This window comes from Mesocricetus auratus, unplaced genomic scaffold (genome assembly GCF_017639785.1).
Source record: "Mesocricetus auratus isolate SY011 unplaced genomic scaffold, BCM_Maur_2.0 Super-Scaffold_100007, whole genome shotgun sequence".
NCBI classification, from domain to species: Eukaryota; Metazoa; Chordata; class Mammalia; order Rodentia; family Cricetidae; genus Mesocricetus; species Mesocricetus auratus.
The window spans coordinates 33453661-33474623 of record NW_024429191.1 but is presented as its reverse complement, the minus strand read 5'-3'; the positions used below and the strand labels follow the sequence as shown (position 1 = coordinate 33474623).

Below are 20963 nucleotides of genomic sequence, written 5' to 3'. Positions count from 1 at the left end.
TTAAAGCGTCAAACTGGGGTTTGTCAAACACCCTTGTCTCTTCCTACTACTGACCCCTTAGTCCCAGTGGTTTACAATAATAACACCGCCACAAATTAAGTTTTTCTACAGTTTAGAAGGATAAAGAATCTTTATAAAATTAAAACAAACAAACTCAGCATGCATCAGCCCTGTGAAGGATGTCCAAGACATCCTGGGTCAACAGTCAGCTGGCTGAGGGTCTCATGCTCTGCCTCTTTAGAAATCACAAGAAGGCAAGAAGGTTTGCAAACTGGGGTAGCCAGGGTAGGGGATGGGGTTCTCTGGCAGCTTCTATCCCCTCAGCATTTGGCAGCAGAGAGAACAGCGGCAGGCAAAAGCAGCGAGTGGTGCCCTCTAGTGTTACAATGATGTGCATGCCTCAGGTTATCTAGACCGTTGGCTTTTAGCTCTCTGCCCAGGATCTCACACCCTTGTCCCTGAGACCTGGCAGTTACCACTGTCTCTGCTACTTCTTTTTTGTGTGTTATCAGCTCCACTTGCACTTATAAAAGAAGATAAGAAAAGACCAGTCAAGAGAAGCCTATTATTGAGTCTGATGTTGCCATTCAAGTAGCAGACAAAGAGAGTGTAGTGTGTAGTATGTCCATATGTGTGCTCATACAGCCCCAGAAGAGGTGTTTGGGGATCACAGACATCTAGTAGGACTAATACAATTTCCTCTTAGCACTAATCACAGCCATTGAAGCTTGTGGTTTGGACCAATCACAGCCTTGCCTCTTAGAATGGTCCTCCTGCCAGACCACAAAAGGAAGTATTTTCCCTCTGGCCAACATGGGAATGTGAGGGGCCATTTAGAGTCCATCAAGGTTTGTGATAGAAAGTCTTGTAGTTTTGAACAGCTCTGCACTTTCAGAATACAGACAACTAGCTGTGAATGCGTGTACTTCTTAAGGTGTCCTTGGAGTGTTTGAGACCACTGGTACAGGCATCAGTCTTCTGGCAGATGCTAGCAGCAGTCCAAGACAGGAACAGGGTTCCGACACCTGCTAATTTGAGTCAAACTGTCCCAACACTGTCTTTAATTACACAAAAATAAACATCAGAAGGAATGTTTCCCGTCTACAGGTCAAAGAGTCCACTGTTAACACTAACAGTGGTTTTAATAGAGATTGTTAAGTGCTTACCACTTGCCAGTGCCCTAGGGAATGGTAGTTCATCCTCTGCCTCCTTTGGATACTTCCAGGCTCAAGACTCCTCCTATATCCAACTGCCTCAGACTAGGGACTGAGAAACAGTCCTCAGGGCAGCACCTCACCGGCCTCCAGCCATCCGAGTGCTCAATAGTCTTTTGGAGCAAACAAATTTTCCTAGGGACATTGTTCATTCTACCAAACTCACACATGGAAGTCCTAACCCAAGCTTCGACTATATATCTGGAGCCAGAGTCCTCAGGATATGGCAAGGTTAAATGAAGTCACACGGATATACCTTATTCCAATAAAACTGATGTCCTCATGAAGAGGATTAGAGCACAGAACAGACAAGGCGGTGCCCACATGCAGCCCAAGGTGGGAGGTCCCAGAAGAAATCCAACCTGCAACATCTTGGACTTTCAGTCTTTAGAGCTGTCAAAAGCAGATTTCCATTGTCCATGAAGTCGATTGGTAAGTGGCACTTTGTTTTAGTGGTCCTACAATTTTATTAGACAAGCAAGGATAAGATTCCTTTTCACAATTAACTTCAACATTGTAAAAAGAGTTTAACTAGATTAAGAAACATGTCACTTGGTTTTGTTTTTATTCCAGTTCTTTTGCTAGAATAAAATATCCTGACAAAAAGGAACTTAGGGGCCAGGTACACTCAGGGAGGCAGAGGCAGGTGGGTTTTTGAGTTTGAGGCCAGTCTGGTCTACAGAAAAAGTCCAGGACAGACAGGGCTATACAGAGAAACCCTATTTGAAAAACAAAAACAAAAAGCAACTTAGGGGAGAAATTAAGAGTTGATTTTTAGCTCATAATCCCAGATTAGAGTTCATTACAGCAGGGATGACACCGTGGCAGGAGCTGGTCAAGAACAAAGAGAGAATGAATTATACATGCTCACTTTCACTCGCCTCAGTGTCTCCACTCTTCTATAGTCCATGGCCCCCTGCCTAGGGAATGGTGCCACCCACAGTGGGCTGTGCTTCCCCACAAATGTTAACTAAAATAATCCCCCCAAAACATGTCCACAAACCGACACAATCTAGAATCCCAGGTGATTCTAGGTGTGCTAAATTGGCAATTTTCAGCTTCACAGGGCAAGTCACCATGGATATTAAGACAAAAGAAAAACGGGGTGGGGGTGAAAGGGCAAGTGCCAATTAACTTACATGTCAACTTGACTAAACCGTGGTAGCCAACTGTTAGATGAATGCCAACCCAACTTGTCATCTCACCTAATAGATGCCAGAGATACCATCTGAGTTTTGCCAAACAAAAGGGAGATTTATGTTGCCAGGCAATCAAGAGTGCTGAAATACCAGACTACCAGAAAGTGGTCAGGGAAAGAGGAATGCAATGGAAGGCAGTGAACACTAGTTCATGAGTATTTCTCAAACTTAGAAAGTAGGAGTAATCAAAAAACACCACACACTAGACATAAGATTTATAGTCTACAGAATTAAAAAGACTATAGTTCCTAACAGGAAATGGGATGAAGTATGAGTAGTGGAATGACACAAATAAATTCTTTTTATTTTTTATTTATGAGTAAGCATGTATGTATGTATGTATGTATTATGTATGTATGTATGTATGCAGGCGGCTGTACAGGTCAAAAGACAGTATTGGATCCCTGGAAACTGAAGTTATAGGCAGTTGTTTGTACTGATAGCCAAACTTGGGTCTTCTGTTAGAGCAAAAGAACGGCCAGTGCTCTTAACTGTTAAGCCATGTCTCTAGCCCCTAATACTCTGCATTTTATTTTATTTTATTTTTTGAGACAGGTCACTATGCAGCCTTAACTGGCCTGGAACTCACACTATACACTAAGTCAGTCTCGGACTCATGATGACCCTTCATCTGCTTTCCAAGTGCTCAGATTACAGGCATTCACCACAACATTGAGTTGTCCTTTACTATTATTTTCAAAGCCACTTGTGTATGTTTGAAAGTGGTCTAACAGAGAAGGCAAAAGCTATTTGTCCTCCAAAATTCAGCTCTAATGCTGCCCACTCCAGAGCCCATGTTCAGGTGAAAGACACTCCTCACTCTGGCTTCCATCCTTCCTGTCTGTCTGTCTCCGTCCCCGCCCCCCATTTCTCTCTGGCACTCCTGCAACATTAGTCTCATTATCACTTACTTCCCGCACCTAATTATGAGTTTCTCCCACTGCTCTTAATTATTTAAAGAAAAAGACAGAACTCATCCTTGCTTTCCCAACAGACCTTTAATAACTATTAGAAGAAAATACACTCATTTTTAGAGGAAAGGTGATGAGAAGCTCCCAGTCCAGGGTTTGAGTCACAGGCCTTCTACTTATCAGTCAGGAGCCCTCACATGACCTCGGGGACCTTACCTAATTGTTCTAGCTCAGGTTCATTATCTGTTATGAATGAAATGACTGACTGCGACATCCCCAGATCAGTGGCAAGCATACACTGAATCACCACCAGCACTGGTTACCAAGGACTGCTGAGCAGGGCACTGTCTCTAAGGCAGGAGTCACCCTGCATTATCCCAGAATGTGATCAGTACTCATGAGAAGACACTAGCATGAGACAGACTGCTTGATGGCTGGTGCCAGGCTTAATTTAAGACACTCAACATCTTATAACTAAGTAGGATATTTGTATTTGTGTTATATTTCACATGAAAGGGGCTTTTAAAAAAAGTAGACTTCTAGCCAAGATGAGGTAGATTACAGTAGGCCAACTTTTAGGCTCCTACCCTCTTTAAAAAACAAAGCCACAGCTGGAGAAATGACTCAACCATACTGGATTATCTTCCAGGGGGCCCAGGTTTTGATAGGCAACACCCATGTACCATCTGTAACTCCAGTCCCAGGGGATCCAACGCCCTCTTCTGACTCCAACAGGCAATGCATGCCCATGGTACACAGACATCCATGCAGGCAAAACGCCTTTCCTCATAAAATAAAAATAATGAAAGGGAAAAATTTTTAAAGGAAAAAGACAGAAGCCAAGAAAAATCATAAAATCTGAATAAAACTTCTCAGAACAAAAATCTTCTGTGAAGCATGGAATTGCTAAATCAGAAAGGGTTTGGGTATCAAGATCATGGAGGATGAATCTTATGTTAAGAAACCAAAGTCTTTAGCTTCTTTTATCTCAGTCATTTGCAGAGTGCAGAGCTGAGGAGAGTGGGGGCCAAAGCAAAACAGAAGTACGCTGGGCAGTACGAAAGGGCACCTGAAGACCAAACAGGACATTGAGGGGAGGGGTCCTTGCTCCAGCCCTCACCCTGATCACCTGTTGAGACAGTTTCTGAATTCTGTTAAGCAGAAAAATATCTGGCTCAGATTCAAATTTTCTTTGAATTTGAATGTTTTCTTTGAAAAGAAGAATGACATGAGGGGGCAGTCTAGATCTAAGGAACTGCCGATGGGGACAGAGCAGAAAGCACTGCAGACATCCCAGTGGGAAACCCTTAGAGGACTTCAGCCTGCCAAGTGCACTACAAGCAGTCAATCAAAGCCACAAGTCCAGGCTTTGACTGGATCAAGATCTCTGTACTGGGATTTTTCTCTTCTCCCCTATCATCCTCCCCTCCCTTCCCTTACCCTCTCCTACCCCCTCTCTCCCTCCTTCCTTCCTTCTGCCACCAACCAGCTCCCAAATCATGACACAGAGACTTATTATTAGTTATGAATGCTCAGCCTAGTTTAGGCTCATTTCTGGCTGGTTCTTTTAACTTAGCCTGTTTCTCTTTATCTACCCTTTTCCTTGGAGCTTATTACCTTACTTCTGTATATCTTACTTTCACATCATCTCTATGTTTGGCAGATGGCTGCTTGGCATCTGGCCCCAATGTCTCCCCCATTCTCTCCTCCTCCCTCTCCCTCCCTCTTGCCCACCCAGATTTCTCCTCCTACTTAATCTCTCTGCTTGCCAGCCCCATCTACTCTTTCTCTGCCTAGTTATTGGCTGTTCAGCTCTTTATTAGACTAAGCAGGTACCTTAACCAGGCAAGGTGAAACAAATGTAACACATCTTTACATAGTTAAACATGCATCCTTACACTGTTAAACAAATGTAGCATAAACAAATGTAACACACATTTACACAGTTAAAATAATATTAGGAACATGAAGGAATGTAACACATCTTTGTCTAGCTAGAATAATATTCCACAACACTCCTCTGCCTAGTAAAGTGTGAGTCCCTGTGCAGGAAGTCAGCACCATCAAGGGCCTTTATAATTTGTCACATGCAGCAAATAAAATGCCAAGAGTAGACCAAACAACCAGAAAAACAGGGGGTTAAAAAATAGAGAGCCACGGAAAACAAAAGCCATGGCATTATCAGACAAGACTTTCAAGTGAGTGTTTTTGCTGATCCAAGAAAAACATGGAGGAAATAATATAGTTCCCCAGAGAACTATATCCAGAACTAAAAAAGGAATGAAGGGGCTGGAGAGATGACACAGTAGTTAGGTGGCCGGAGTTGGGTTCCCAGCTCCCACACCAGGTGGCTCACAACTGCCTGTAACTCCTGCTTCAGATCTGATGCTCTCTTCTGGCCACAAAGACAGATGAATAAAAATAAGTCTTTAAAAATGGAGTGAGTTGGGGTGAGCTCAGGGGTAGAAGTGCTTGCCTAGCATGTGTGTGGCTCTGGGTTCAATCCCAGCACTGGGGAGTGAGTAAGAGGGGAAAAGAGATAGGGAGACGGGGAGAGCAGGAAGGGGAGGAAAGGAGGTGAAAAGAAGACAAAATAGACAGATGAAATAACTAATTTTGAGCATCAAGGGGATGGGAGGCTGGGAGACACAAAAGGAAGGGTAGGACAAATGTTACAAAGTAGATGTTTTTATCAACAAGGTTGACCAGAGTCTCAGAAAGAGAGAGGGAAGGGAAAAACAATACTCAAAAGATGTAATGTCTGAGAAATTTCTAGAACTCAGCAAAGACCTCAACTGCCAAATTCAGGGCACTCTACAAATGTCAAGAAGGAAAACAGAAAAGGAATCCTATACTACATCACAACAAAACCACAGAAAGCTAAAAATGAAGATTAAAATGTTAAAAGCCACTGGCAAGCAGGTGAGAGGTTACCTTCAGAGGAGCAACAAGACAAGGTAGCCTTCATTTTATCAGAACTAAAAATGAAAAAGACACACCACAAAAACAGTCATTTGGAAAAGATAATGAACAAAACTGAGATGTCTATGAATCAGTAAGAAAGACTTGAAGAAGAAACCTAATGACTAATAAACACGAAAGGGCGTGCAGAATCACCAATAAGCATCAATAGACCATCGCACTCACGAGGGCTGCCATAATGAAATACTACACACTGGGCAAAGTGATCTGTGTTTTTCTTTCTCAAGTGAGGTATCAAAACCACAATGTGAGCAGATTGCCTGGTGAGTGTGTGCTTCCTTGTTCATGGTCAACCATCTTCTTGCTATCTTTTTACATGACGAGAAGACAGGAGCTCTCTGGGTATCTTCCATAAAAACACTGTGCCGGCAAGTTATGTCAACTTGACACAAGCTATAGCCATCCGAGAAGTGGGGGCCTCAACTGAGAAAATGTCTCCGTAGACTGAGCTGTGTGCAAGCCTGTATCACATTTTCTTAATTAGTGACTGACATGAGAGGGCCCAGGCCATCTCGGGTGGTGCCATTCCTGGAATGGATAGCCCTGGGTTCCATAAAGAAGCAGATTGAGCAAGCCATGAGGAGCAAACCAGTAATCATCACCCTTCTATGGCTTCTGCATTAGCTCTTGCCTCCAGGATGATGCCCTCCCTGCTTGAGTTCCTGCCCTGACTTCCTTCAATGATACGATATGGAAGTGTAAGCTATACCACCAGCTCCCAAATCATGACACAGAGACTTATTATTAGTTTTGAATGCTTAGCCTAACTTAGGCACATTTCTGGCTGACTCTTTTTTTTTTAACTTTTAACCTATTTATTTTTACCTACCTTTTGCCTCTGGGCTTTTTACTTTCTTTCTGTTTATCTTAATTTTTACTGCTTCTTGTATCTGCTGGATGGCAGGCTGCCTGCCTTCTGCCTTGGGTGTGCCCCTGGCTTTCTCTTCCTCCTTCTCTTAGTCTCCTTTTTACTCTTCCTGAGCCTAGATTTCTCCTATTTATTCTTTCTGTCTGCTAGGCCCACCTAGCCTTTCTCTTGCCTAGCTATTGGATGTTCAGCTCTTAGACCAATCAGGTGCCTTAGGCAGGCAAGGTGAAACATATGCAACATATCTTTCATAATTAAACACATATACTCACATCATTAAACAAATGCAGCATAAACAAAAGCAGCACACCTTTCCACAGTTAAAGTAATATTCTGCAGCATAAACAAATGTAATATATCTTTGCCTAGTTAATATTCCATATTTCTCCCTTTTTGTCTATGTAAGAAAGGGTTTTAACTTTAATGTAAGACTATATACAACAAGAATAATTACCAAGTAAGGATTGCATTTACAATATCCGGTCTGTTATATTTTTGCAATTTCGAAGAAAATACTCCATTACTTATCCAATCTTGGTAAGTCCAAAGTTTTGTACCTAATTTACCTTCTATCATAAGTAAGAATAACTGCAACTATTACTATCTAGTCTTCAACTCCATCAAAGACCCCAGAGAGATATATTACCTGAGTGAACATAAAAGTGCAGTGCAAGCCACTTTCTAAACCTACAGAAATGACAGACATCTAGCTGCATGGACAGTTTACCCAAGGTTCCTCTGCACTGTTGGGGCATCCAATCTTCAGGCTTATAGGCCTAGAATATCTGGCAGACTCTTCTACGAAGCAGGAATTTTAAAGGACTGTCGCCCTTGTTTTGGTAAAGTTCAGCAGTCACTTTCCAGACACTGGAGGGTGGTCAGGTAAGAACTTTCATTTAGCCCTGGGGAGTGTGGGTATAACATGCTGCAATACATCACTTGGCTCTTCCTTGCCTGCCTTTCCTTCTTGCTGGTGAATTTTATGTAATGCTGGGAATCAGAATTCAGATCCATGTTTGTGTGGCAGGCATTTTGAACTTAGCCAGCCCCAAACAAAATTAAACAACACAACAACAAACCCAAAACACTCCAAAATATGGGTATTTAAGGCTTCTGGCAGGGATATTTTATTTATTTATTTTATTTTGGTTAAAGCCACCCACAACAAATAGAAATGTCATAAAAACACTTGTAAACACAGCATGAGAACTTTGGTTTCACTGAAGCATCTCCCACCTGAAACATCTGAGGTACGAAGGCACCGAGCTAGGTGCTACACAGTCTGGTTCTTCAGCAGCCATACCAATGCTACTCTTGGGGCCAGAGCAGGCATAGGCTGGCCAGAGTCTGGGCCCAGGTCACCCAAGACTCGGCCCAGGACACACACTCTCAAATTCAGACAAACACTGGCTCCTCCAATGACCTGCCTGATAGGAGCTGGATCATAAAAAGGAATCTGTCACACACTGAACTTGAATATGACTTGGGCTGTGGGGCCAGGAAGGGGCAGAGCAGAAAAGGACATCAATCAACTTCTGTCGTTCCACAAGGCCTCAAGAACTCTTGTCCTCGTTCATGGAACCACTTATTGGAGACTGTGAACAGAAAGCAAATATGTGATGAGCCAACCTATCAGTTCAGCAGTCAAAATTAATGTTTCCCCCATGATGACCACTGCCCTGCGCTCTGTGGGGAAGACTCCAGAGTAACACAGCTCAGGCCTCAAGCCACTCAGGCACCGCTGAAAATACATGGGCACGTAGCTAACAGTACAAAAGTCTACCAGTGAGTATGTAGGTTGCCATGGGAACAGAGCCAAAGGATATCTCATGATGTTAGGGAAGCAGTACTGACACAGAAAAGGAAGCAGAACAGAAGTTATTCTGGAAGGAAGGCGGGTATACCACATGACTGCCATTCACTCCAAGTGGGCTGGATGCAGAAAGTCCTCAAAGTCAGAGGTCACTCTAAGAAGCTGGGACAGTGACAAGTAGAAACCGAGAGGAGAGGAATGGGGAACCTGTCGGCACTGTGCAGGGCGTGGCCATTAGCTGCAGGCCCCATGAGCTGCAAAGCATAATTTTAGTGCTGTGGGCACCCTTGCTGAAGCACTGGTATCGGTACTGCATGTCACAGGCATGCACCATGACTATGTTCCCCAAGCATGGACTCTCCCATAAGGAATAAAAAAGTAATGCAGGGCAGATGACACGGCTCACGTCATGAGCTCAACAACCTAAGCTTAACCTCCAGAGCCCACAAAGTGGGAGGAGAGCACTGATTCTTTCAGATTGTCCTCTGACCTTCACATATGAGACACGGCATGTATGCACCCACACAAGCTCACACACACACACACATTTAAAAGTACCTGAGCTTAACTAAACAAACAGTCTAGAAGACTTGATGAACAGCACATATAGTAGAATGATAAACTTTAGCTGAAATTAAGCATGCAGTGCTTACATGTATTGTGTTAGTGCTACACTTTTGACATCTAGTAAATTAGACCTACCCTATAATTTCTCCTCTCAGATCAGCAACTACCTTGTTTTCATTTGTTTACCTTCTCTGTGAGCCGATCACTGTTAATCTCCCAAACTCCAAGGGTTATAAATGCATGTGATCACTTCCTGTCATAGTCTAGGCCTTTCCTAGCTCTCCACAGCTGCTTCCAGGGCGAGGCACCAGTTCATCCTCTGTGGTCTGTCCCTGCCTCCATTCTCATTTCAGGCCACCCCTTCTTCAAGTGACAAGGACATCCAGTGCCCCCACCCTGTCACCTAAGAGACTAATTGTACCACAAGTATCTTGCTTGCCTCAGACAGACACCCTCTCTCCTCTCTGCTTCCAGCTCTCTCTATGCTCCACTCAAACCCTTGCCAGAGCCCACTTCCCTGGAAGGACCCCTCTACTTATGGCACTCATGTAGGCCAGGCTTTCTTGGCTCTCTAGGCATCTCTGAGCATTGACAACCAGCTGTGGCAGCTCTGCCTGGGTGGTACAAGCAGCCAAGACAACCTCTTGCAATGTAGAACTGACAGCAGTTAGCAGTTGTTTCCACCTCTGCATCTAAGGCTGAGGGTCCCATCAACCCTACCCCTCAAGCTACTCACCCCACTTGCAGCCCACAAGCACAGGGCAGGCCGCATGTCTCGTTCGATAGTCACCTTCCCCGCTCCGCAGAAGGTTGTACCAGAATACAGCTGTGCCCTGGGAAAGAGATGAGCTGTCAGAGCACATCCTAAAGCTCAGTCACAAGGACCTGCTCCAAGAATCTAGAAACATCCAACCCTAAGGCAGAAATGTCCCTCCTTTCCTGTGTTTGGGGGGGCAGGGCTCAAAAGTGCCTATCCCTCAAATGGAAGGAAGTTCAGAACCCCACCTGCCTTGAAGGTCTTCCCTCCCCATCCCTTCTCCCCGGGTACAAGTTAGGACCACAGTCCAGAGTGAAGATGGGAAGGAACTAAGGCACATCATTCACATTGACAGCCAAGCAGACAGTCAATGGCACTGGGGGACATACACCAGTTCTGATTCCTGCTTCAACGTGTGACCCTGAAGAAGCAACTTACCTTCTTGGGCCAAATTGCAGCTCCCAAGTCAGGGAAGACAGTGGCACCTCCAGCTTCTACGTCACTCATCTGGGAACATAAAGCAAAGAGCTTGGCCCCTCTCCCCAAGGACAGTAGAGCAACAAAGCCTCGAGGACATGACAAGGTGTGCACATCACCCTATACCAAGCATGAGTATTGCCCTGCCTGGGGGATCTGCTCTATGGCTAGCTTCAGCCAAGATAAGCTTCCCACATGCAGCTTAATCTGTACTGTTCATCAAGAAAGGCTCTATGCCTGGAGGTTCAAAAGCTAAAGCCCCCAGGAGACCCACATTCAGGTTGTCCTTGACTAGGAACAACCTGCGTCTATTTAGAAAATGACTAGCTTAGGCTAGATGGCTTGGTAGTTAGGAGCACTTGCTGTTACACACAACCCAGGTTCAGTTCCCAGCACTCATCGGGAGCCTTACAACCACCTGTAACTCCAGTTCCAGGGGATCCAAAGCCCTCTTCTGGCCTCTGTGGGCACTATGCATGCATGTGGTACTTACAATATGTATGCATACACATATGCAGGCAAACTCTCATACATATAAATACATATCAAAAAAAAAAGAAAAGAAAAGAAAGAAGAAAATGCCTATCTTGACACCATCTTGAATACTCACCCACAGCCTGGGCCTTGCCTAAGCCCCTGTGCTCAGCGCTATGCAGAGTGCGAATAGGAGCTCCCTGTGGCTTCCAACCTCAGGAGTACAGTCTTTCCTGGCTGCCCATTTTTCTGGCTCTAGCTGCTCTAATCTGACCTCCACCTTCCCAGAATGCTACTCTGCCCGGCTTTCTCTGAAACTAAATTGCACTCTTACTTGAAGTGTTTTGTTTGTCTATGCTATAGTAAAAATGGCCTATAGGGTAATCAGAACTATAGCTAAGATGTTTGCCAATACAACACAGCCTGACTGAAGGGAGGGATACTCAGCAGGCTCATGATGAGGAAGATGAAAAAACCCAGTGACTTCCCCAGTGCTGGCATTCAAACCCAGTGGCTCTCCAAGTCAGTCAGTCTCACTCACCTCTCTCTCCAGAAACACTGGCCTTTGCCTGTCTCCTGACATTCCAAACCTTGTCCCTTCCAGGCCCCCACACAACTTCTTTGCCAAAGCATGTTCTACAAATTTCCATTTAATTTTCAAGTCTCAACTGACATGCTATTTCCTAAATGAGGCCTTACTGAACCCCATGTCTTTGGTGTTTGTCTCCATGGTAACCAAATAACAATCTCTCCCATGCTTCAAGTGAGTCTCCCATGTCACAATGGAGACCACACAGGACCCCATTCAGCAGTGTATGTGCAAATCAGTCTCCAGGATAATTAAAAGTTAAGGAGGAATAAAACCAAGCTGAGTTTCTAAGTTCCTTGACTATGCATCCTTAGAGTAGGCTATCGCAGTGGGGACGGGTAACAGCCTATGGATGGGGGGGGGCAGCAGGAGGGAAACTGGCTACCCAGCCTCTGAGGAAACAGAGGCAGTTTCCATCTAAAAGTGCTTCCTGGCCACCTCTACATTCTGTCCCTGGGACAGAGCCCACCGTGGCTCTTATTCCCAAAGCTCATCCATCAAAATGGAAGCAGAACACGCCACAACAGACACATGTTAAAGATAGGAGCTAAGGGAATCAGCCAGCAAGAAGGACAGACAGATACTCCAGGCCTGCACTTTGATGAGGTTATGTGTCTCAGCAGGGTGGCGGTGAGAAAGGGACTCTGGAATTAATGTCCAATATAAATGGAGTTTCCGTTTTATGAGGTGAGAAGAGTTAAGGGAACAGATGGTAAATGGTTCACACTGGGGATGGATTTAATAAATAATCACTGAAGCACACAGAAAATTGTTATGATAGTAATTTTTGTATTATGTATATTTTACCACAGCTTAAAAAATGTTGTGTGGTAGTGGGAAAGAGTTAGGAGGTTTCAGAAGGGCAAGCACACAGACGGGAACAAAAGCCAACTCTACAGTCTAGCCAAGAAGGGCACCGAGGAACCACTATGCAGCAGCTGATGCTCTAAGTCCTGATGGGGTGGGATGTACAGGAGCTCTCCGGCCCCAGGGTCTCCGCAGGGCCCATCAGGCACACGCATCATACTCACGTAGTTTAGGAATGTGGCCACACGATTCCCAGTCCCTAAACGCTTGAAAGCATCTTGCTCATCGCTCTATAAAATTAAGTGAGAGTGAACGAATGGGCCCAGCCCAGTACTTACATAGTTAAGAAACGTCGCTAACCTATTCCCCTCCGTTTTGAGGCCGCTGTCAAAAGGTCGCTGCAACAGACAACAACTTTTATCTAAGTTTGCAACTAACTTACCCGCCACCCAGAGGACTAGGACCAAAGGGGTCAGGACATGGTAAGTGAGCCTTCTGTAGAATAGCAGGGGCATGGGACAAGGCTGCAAAGGGAACCCCAGCAAGAACACAGGGGGAAGGCGGTCAGAAAAGTTTTCACAGCGCTCTAGAGAGATCTTTTGCCTTATTATTGGGCCAAACATTCCCTACGTCAACAGGAAACAACCAGGCTCCACCGGGATCTGTTTCACCAACAACAGAGTTTTTGCCTGTCGAGGTGGTAGGTGGAAGAGGGGGGACATGAGAGCTGAAATGCTTCTAGAAGCTCCATCCTTCTCAAACCAGCCAGGACACAGCCCTCCAAAAATACTCGTGACTGGGACCTTACCCTAGAGAAGTCAAAGTGTGGTTCGTACTGTCCTCCCATTCCGTAGTTTGCAACCTGGGGAGAGATCACAGCATTGAATTTGCCAGCAGTAATAGCCCCACAGTAGCCCAACTCTCCTAGGCCTGAAGACAACTCCCAGCTTTTGTGTATGTGTAGTAGATGTGTGTGGTATATGTGTTGGTGGTGTGTGCACTCATCTGTGCAGAGGCCAGAGAAGGGTGCTGTCTGTCCTGCTCCATCACACTCTACCTTATTCCCTTGAGACAACGAACCTGTCACCCAGCAAGCCTCGGATGCTCTCCGCAGTGCTGGATGGCGGTAAAATGGTTAGCACACTCAGCTTTTTGCGTGGATGGTGGGAATGTGAGCTCAAGGCTCACACGAGTACATATTCGCACCCGAGATGGTGGTACTGTTTTTGGAGGGTGGAATCTTTGGGACCTAGTTAGCATAATTAGAGAGTGTGGGCCATGAAGGTTTTATCTGCTATTAGTTCTGGCCGCCCAAGCCCTCTGGTTTCTGATCCAGCAAACGTGAATAGGCTGTGCTGCAAGCTCCTGTTGCCACGCCTCCCTGCCATGATGGACTGAAACTGTGAGCCAAAGCAGGCCTCTCCTCCATCAATTGGCTTCTTTCAAATCCTCTGATAGAAGAGCAGCTAACGGAATAGGCGAGCATTCTCAGACAGCCTGGGAACCTTGGGAGACCACCTGGCCAACAGAACCCCACCCAACTCCTCTGGCCCGAGGGACCAGCATACCTGCAATAGTTCTGCAGTCTTCACTGTCAGCCCTGTGATGTGCTGCATCCGACGGTTGACTCGGGCCACAACAGGGTCATCATCCTCCTCTAGCCAGGAGCTGAGCAGAGAAGAGAGCAAAGGTGAAAGGCATGGGCGATGGGCAGGCTGAGATCAAGTCCCAGGACCCCTTCCCAGTCAGGGCCAGCACTAATGGGCAACACGGGGTAAATGCTGCAGAGAGAGGAGGTGCAGCAAGTAGGATAAGCCTGCATCAGCGCTCTTTTGCACCTTTGTTGGGAAGCTCCAGAGTTGGCCTTAAGTGGCTGCCCCCCACCCCACCTCACCCCACCCCACCCCACCCCACTGCTACCTCTGCTCACCTTTTGGAAACTCTGTAGCTGGCAACAGTGAGGACACCTGTCTTGGGATCACGAACAGTGGCTCGTGCGAGCTAAAAGAAAGCGAAGACAGAGTTATCCTTTTTGTATTTGGGTGTTTTCCCAGAGAACACTGAGCCCACATGGGCCAGCCACACAGTGGGGAAACAGCTGCAGAAAGTGGTTCTAGCCGAGGTCCAGGGATGCTGCGGTGCAGTCTCCACTTTCCTCTGTGCTATGAGGCCTGGCCCCAACCTCCTCGTTCACGACCCACCCCTGTGCTGCCAGCACTGTTATGCCTATGAATTCTGTTTGGTCTATACAGGTATCCCCAAACATGGCCTTTCCTGGCAGGCTCACACTGCACTGCCTGAGCATGGCTTGGGCTTTAACTACACCACACTTGGACTGCCATCTCTGAGCCTCAACCTGAGACTTCTCTTGACATGGTCAAGTTTTCCCATCCTTCTTCCAAGAAACTATCCAAACACTGTCTGCTGTGCCTCCTGCCCTGCTGGGCTCCTGCTGCTCAGCAAGGAGGACAGTTTTCAGCCACCTGGGGTCCTCCCAGAGTCAACAGAGAAAACAACAGGAATCTGGTGTACATGCACTGCTATGCAGGAGCCCACACACATACATACACACACACACACACACACACACACACACACACACACACCTTTTCTCCACCTCATCTCCCCAGTCTCCATATAAAAGCTAATGGTACTGCCAGGAGGGACATACTTGTCCACAGTAAGAGTACAGGTACCTTCCTTGTGCCAATGGTCCTAATGGGCTCACATGATATGCGTCTGGTATGGACAGACATGTTCAGGCAGAAGTATAGATGGACCAAACAGAATAGTGCTGATTTTACTTCCAATCTGACTGGTGTCTACTGTGTGCCAGGTGCTATGCTGGGTGACATGGCCCCTCCCTCATATAACTTGGTCAAGTAGAGACCATAGAAAACCAGTAATTAAGCATGGGTGAGCTTAAATGTCCTGTGGGAGTGTAGCCAAAGGGTTTCAGCAGCTTGGGTACTGTTGAGAGCCTGGGTGATTGGGCTTTCTCCGAGACCCTGGTGTATGGAGAAGGAACGCAGTTCTTTGTCTGATCCTTAGCAGATACAGTAATGGCCTGTAAAGACCTGAGGGAGCTGCAGCTTTGGGTCCTCAGAACCAAGCTCCGTGCTTATCAGTCCCAAGGCTCTGAGCTCCTCTCTGACGCCCTTGCCCTTGAGACGCCCTGTGTTCCCCTTGTGCAACACTGCTTGACTAGCGTTTGCTGACTTGCATGATAGCTTTTCAATGGCACTGTCTCATGTCTTCCCTGGAAGCAGCATATAAAAGGCTGAACTTAGTAAGCTTGCTTGGCATGAGACATCGCTTATTTGAGGCCTCCTGAGCCCACCTGTTCTATCTTCTTTACCTTTGATGCTTCCCGGGACCCTGCCACTGAGGAGCAACCTCTGGTCCAGGGGAGGTGCTACGTACTTAACAGCAGCAGGTAAGGAGCACTGGTGCCACGGCCCGGGGACGAAAGGGCACTGATACAGGGTGAGGCTACATGATGTCGTGAGACGAGAAGAGGCTGGAGGAGAGCAGAGACCAGGGTCTGCTGCCATCTTATGGTCAACTTGAAATGGGGAAGGCTGTATGCGAGAGAGGGACATTCACAATGGAATGTAAAGACTATTGTGCCACCTTATGGCGAGACCAGACAGGGAAGAAGACTAACAGAAAGTTGGAACAAGGATTAGGGCAAACGATGACAGAGGCCTGGGATAGGAGGTGACAGAGGGATGGAGAAGTCTGGTCAGGAAGTCAATGGACCCATTTGATCACTGCCTTATAACACTCTAATATGAATGTGGCAGCCAGCATCCCCAGAAAAGATGGCTTCCCAGGTCCTTTTAGCCTAGTGGATGGCCATCCCTGCCTGATGACAGCCACTGCCACTAGACTGTACAAACATCTGAGTCTCAGCATTGGCCTGGTGCCCAAAAAAGACTTTGGGCAGCTGTGCTCTGCCCTGGGGACAGACGGAGCTATTTTGAAAGCAGGCTGGGGACTCACAGACAGCTGCCAGGCATTCCCCACAAGCCAGGCTAAGCTCACTGGCCCCACTTCAAAGCCAGAATAGCATCTGTCTGTCCTGGCCTCCAGAAAGGAGGGGTCAGCTCATGATGGCTAATGTGTATGACTTGTCACATGGCTACTGTTCAAAGACCAGTTATCCCAACGCCAGCCACCTTCCCCATCCCTGCCACTCATGTATGCACGTGCACACAGAAAAATGTTCAGTGCCCCAGACTAAGGCAGGACTGGGGAGTTTCTTTGGAGATTTTGACTAGAGGAAATCACCAGGAAAATAAGTTTTCTTCTCTGGAGGACTTTGGATCTGACCAAGGAAGTGAAATGAGGGGTCCTGGTAAGAGAGCTCAATACACACTGCCTGGATTGACCCTCGGCCACATCCATGATACCAGCAACAGACCCTGTTTCCAAATGTGTGCTAAATCCTCAAACCAAGTCTGTTCCAAGGTGAGCTCCAGGGCCACGACAGGAGCCTATCTTAGCTTCCATGAGCGGAAGCTCCTGAACACCTTAGTCACTTTGATTCTGCTACAAACAAAGCAATAGAAGAACCAGCTAACTCCTCCCTTCCAGTCACCTGTGATGGAAGAAAGCCAGGGCAAGGGCAGCCCATAGTTCTCTTCAAAAGAGATTAAATGGGGCCAAATCATTTATGGGTTAGAAACCAAAGAATAATTGTACCAACATGACATATATACAAAAACCAACAGTCGATGACATATGTAACAGTAAATGGCAGTTGGATTTCCATGATACGCTGAAACAAGACAAGGAGGTCCACTGCTAAAATGTTCTAGAAGTTCCAGGCATCACAATAAGATGGTCAAGGCAAAGGAGCTATAGCTATTAGGAAGGATAAAACATTTTCCTGGCTTACAGATGATAATTCTGTCAAGATAATCCAAGAACATCAGTCAAAAAAGTCCAGAAGGAGTAACTTCCACCACTGCTTCTGACCTACACAGCAGAGCTTCCTCAGGGGAAACTGAAGCTGGAACTGGAGTCTGCAACATTTCACATACACACAATGTTGGAGGCAGGTCCCGCCACGACAAGCCCAATAAATGCTAGTTACCCCTGGGAGATATAGTCCAAAAATCAATAGTTCCGCATACTAGGCTAGAAACGTGGCTCAACTAAAAGAGTGCTGGGCTGGCACATATGCGGCCCTGGGTGTGATTGGGTGCACTGCATAAACCAGGAGGGATACTTTACAGCTCTCATTCTAGCTCCTAGGGGGTGGAGGCAGGAGGTCATCCATATATATTCCATACATATATATATATATAGTTTGAAGTCAGCCTGAACTACATAAGACCCAACATAAAAAATTGCTACCCAATAATTTAGCATATAATAGTGAACTGATATAACAATGTAACTAGCTAAAATACTCCCAAGAAGAAAGTTTACAAACAAACAAACAAGCAAAAAAACAATGAAATAAGTTTAGTAAGAAATACATTTGAACTGAAAATTTAAGCATGAAATAAGTAAAGATGATAGGGAATTGTATGGATGCACATCCTCCTCCAAGTCAAACAGTACACTGCAGTCTTTATCATCTCACTGCAGCCCCCACCCTCACTGCAGTCTTTATCATCTCACTGCAGCCCTCACCCTCACTGCAGCCCTCACCCTCACTGCAGTCCTCACCCTCACTGCAGCCCTCATCCTCACTGCACTCCTCACCCTCACTGCAGTCCTCACCCCTCACCCTCACTGCACTCCTCACCCCTCACCCTCACTGCAGTCCTCACCCCTCACTGCACTCCTCACCCTCACTGCAGCCCTCATCCTCACTGCACTCCTCACCCTCACTGCAGTCCTCACCCCTCACCCTCACTGCAGCTCCTCACCCCTCACTGCACTCCTCACCCTCACTGCACTCCTCACCCTCACTGCAGTCCTCACCCTCACTGCACTCCTCACCCCTCACTGCAGTCCTCACCCTCACTGCAGTCCTCACCCTCACTGCACTCCTCACCCTCACTGCAGCCCTCATCCTCACTGCACTCCTCACCCTCACTGCAGTCCTCACCCCTCACTGCAGTCCTCACCCCTCACTGCAGCCCTCACCCTCACTGCACTCCTCACCCTCACTGCAGTCCTCACCCTCACTGCAGTCCTCACCCTCACTGCAGTCCTCACCCTCACTGCACTCCTCACCCTCACTGCAGTCCTCACCCTCACTGCACTCCTCACCCTCACTGCAGTCCTCACCCTCACTGCACTCCTCACCCTCACTGCACTCCTCACCCTCACTGCACTCCTCACCCTCACTGCAGTCCTAATCAGGAGCTCCAGAGATCCTACTTTTCCAGGACTATGCATTTCATTTAAAAATCCATACACAAGCCCTTCAACTTGGTGAAAGGGCATTTGTCACTGAGCTGCCCTGCTCACAACATGACCTGCATCGTGCCCTTGTCTGTCCATTCCATTCCTACCTTTTCTCCTCTATTAGGTCACAAACCTACAACATCAGCCCAGGACCACAGCATGCCGATGAAGATGTACTCACACTAGCTTTTGGTGCACAGGCAGCCTGCCCCACAGAGGCAGCAGGAGGGACTGCACCCACCCCATTCAGTGCTCCAGCAGGACCAGAGACACCTACTTTGGGCTTCGCGATTTCCTTGATCCTCTCGATTTCTTCATCCGACATCACATCATAGTATCTGACGATGTGCGGGCTGTCCCACTCATCTTCCTCTTTGAAGGGGGCGATAAGGAGCTGTGGCACCCTGTTACCATGATGGTACCTACAGAAAAGCTTCTTCTGCCTCTGGGGAGTCTAGGGAGCACAAAGCAGAGTCGTTACTCTCAGCGCCAGCCCAGCTGTTTGCACACACTGGTTTCACCCTCCATGGCCAAGGCTGTTCTCAGCTTTGACCACAGAAGAAAACCAGAGTAAGAATTGACCTCACACAAACCATGCAGCTCCCCTTCTCTCCACAATTCCTGTGGCAGAGGGCACTTCCTGACCCTGCTCACACAGATCTGAATAGGCCTGAAGTACTGGATGGGGAGAAGCCTTTCCAGACTGGAAGCAATTGGAAGCCAATCGGGGGCACAGGAAAGGTGAGCACCTCCCTCATACTGAGCTATGAGGGTCAGTGGAACCCAGGGCTCTCAAAAGCCAGGGGCACAGACACCAAGCCCCAGCTAGTGTTACCTTTTTTACCACTGGGTCTTTTTTGTCATTTACACTGTGACTTCCCTAGGGACCTGATGCGTATCTATACCCATCATTTTCCTCAGACTAAGGAATCAAATGATAGATAGGCACACTGGGGTGAGTGGGGAGCACAGCAATGCCCCAGAGGTCAGGAATTCCCCCTGGAGCATCCATGGAGACAATCTCCTGTCCTCTGCATCAGAGAACACCCACCCGCCAGTCTCAGAAGACGCTGAGAAAAATGTGAATAGTGGAACTTCCCATGCTGCCCACCCAGAGCCAGCACTCAGATCCCCAGCCCGGCCATCTCCTCCCTCCCCAGTCTCACCAGTTTGACGCCCTCCCCACGGCACAGGCTCTCATACACATCCCTCTCGGGGAGGTAGTCCACGGGCCTCTCGTACACGTTTTCCTGGGTCGCTAGTCCAGCTTCTGTCTGATTGAACAATGCTTTTTCTCTTTCTTCCTCTAACAGCCGCTCAAAGTACCGCAGATTCCCGCCAGCTCGTTCATGGCTTGGGTCTGGAAAAGCGGAAAGTGAGGACAAGGAAACCACAAGCATCTGTTAGGTCATTCACAGAAACTGTTCTGTGAGCCGTTCCTCTTCCAGCAGCCTGTTGGTATGCCACGCTCTGCTGGCTGCAGCACCTAACCAGGGTGCGTCCGCCAGAGCTGAAAAGCCAACAGAGGCTCTTTCATCTTGTCCAGTGATGAGGGAGACATGTCATTAAAGCAGAGCACATTCAGCTAGTGACTAGGGGGCCAGACAGAACGCAGAACTTGTAGGACCTCCAGGTCTCTTGGAGTTCTGCCTCCTCCTTGTGAATGGCTGTAGCTGTTTAAAGTCATTCCCCAGAGTGCAGTCAGGTCTGGTGACCACATCACACCCTGGCTACAGATGGGGGACAAGCTGAGATACTGGTAAAAAATAAAATAAATAAATAACTAAGGGCTACAAAGCAGGCCAGATAGCTCAGCAGGTAAAGGTGCTTACTGCCCAAGCCTGACAACCTGAGTTCAATTCCCAGGGCCCACATGGTGTAAAAGGAGAGAAGTGAGTCCCTAGTGTTGGCCCCTGACAATATGTACATTGTGTTC

General features: G+C 47.1%; 1 protein-coding gene across 4 annotated transcripts in view; it reads right to left on the bottom strand.

The window, feature by feature from the left end:
* Positions 1-8271: 8271 nt before the first annotated feature.
* Positions 8272-20963, bottom strand: part of P4ha2 (prolyl 4-hydroxylase subunit alpha 2) — a 30657-nt gene continuing 17965 nt past the window's right edge. For 2 of the 4 annotated variants that reach the window (XM_040748647.1, XM_040748646.1), the window contains exons 8-16: positions 20194-20387; positions 19305-19481; positions 14589-14659; positions 14227-14326; positions 13467-13520; positions 12883-12948; positions 10750-10818; positions 10291-10387; positions 8272-8769 (exon numbers count right to left, since the gene is read on the bottom strand). In XM_040748647.1, coding sequence (XP_040604581.1) covers positions 8699-8769; positions 10291-10387; positions 10750-10818; positions 12883-12948; positions 13467-13520; positions 14227-14326; positions 14589-14659; positions 19305-19481; positions 20194-20387 — 899 coding nt within the window. In that variant the 3' untranslated portion in view covers positions 8272-8698. Of the gene's footprint in view, positions 8770-10290; positions 10388-10749; positions 10819-12882; positions 12949-12996; positions 13057-13466; positions 13521-14226; positions 14327-14588; positions 14660-19304; positions 19482-20193; positions 20388-20963 lie in introns of all 4 variants that reach the window. The other 2 variants (XM_040748649.1, XM_040748648.1) reach the window with 2 other exon arrangements.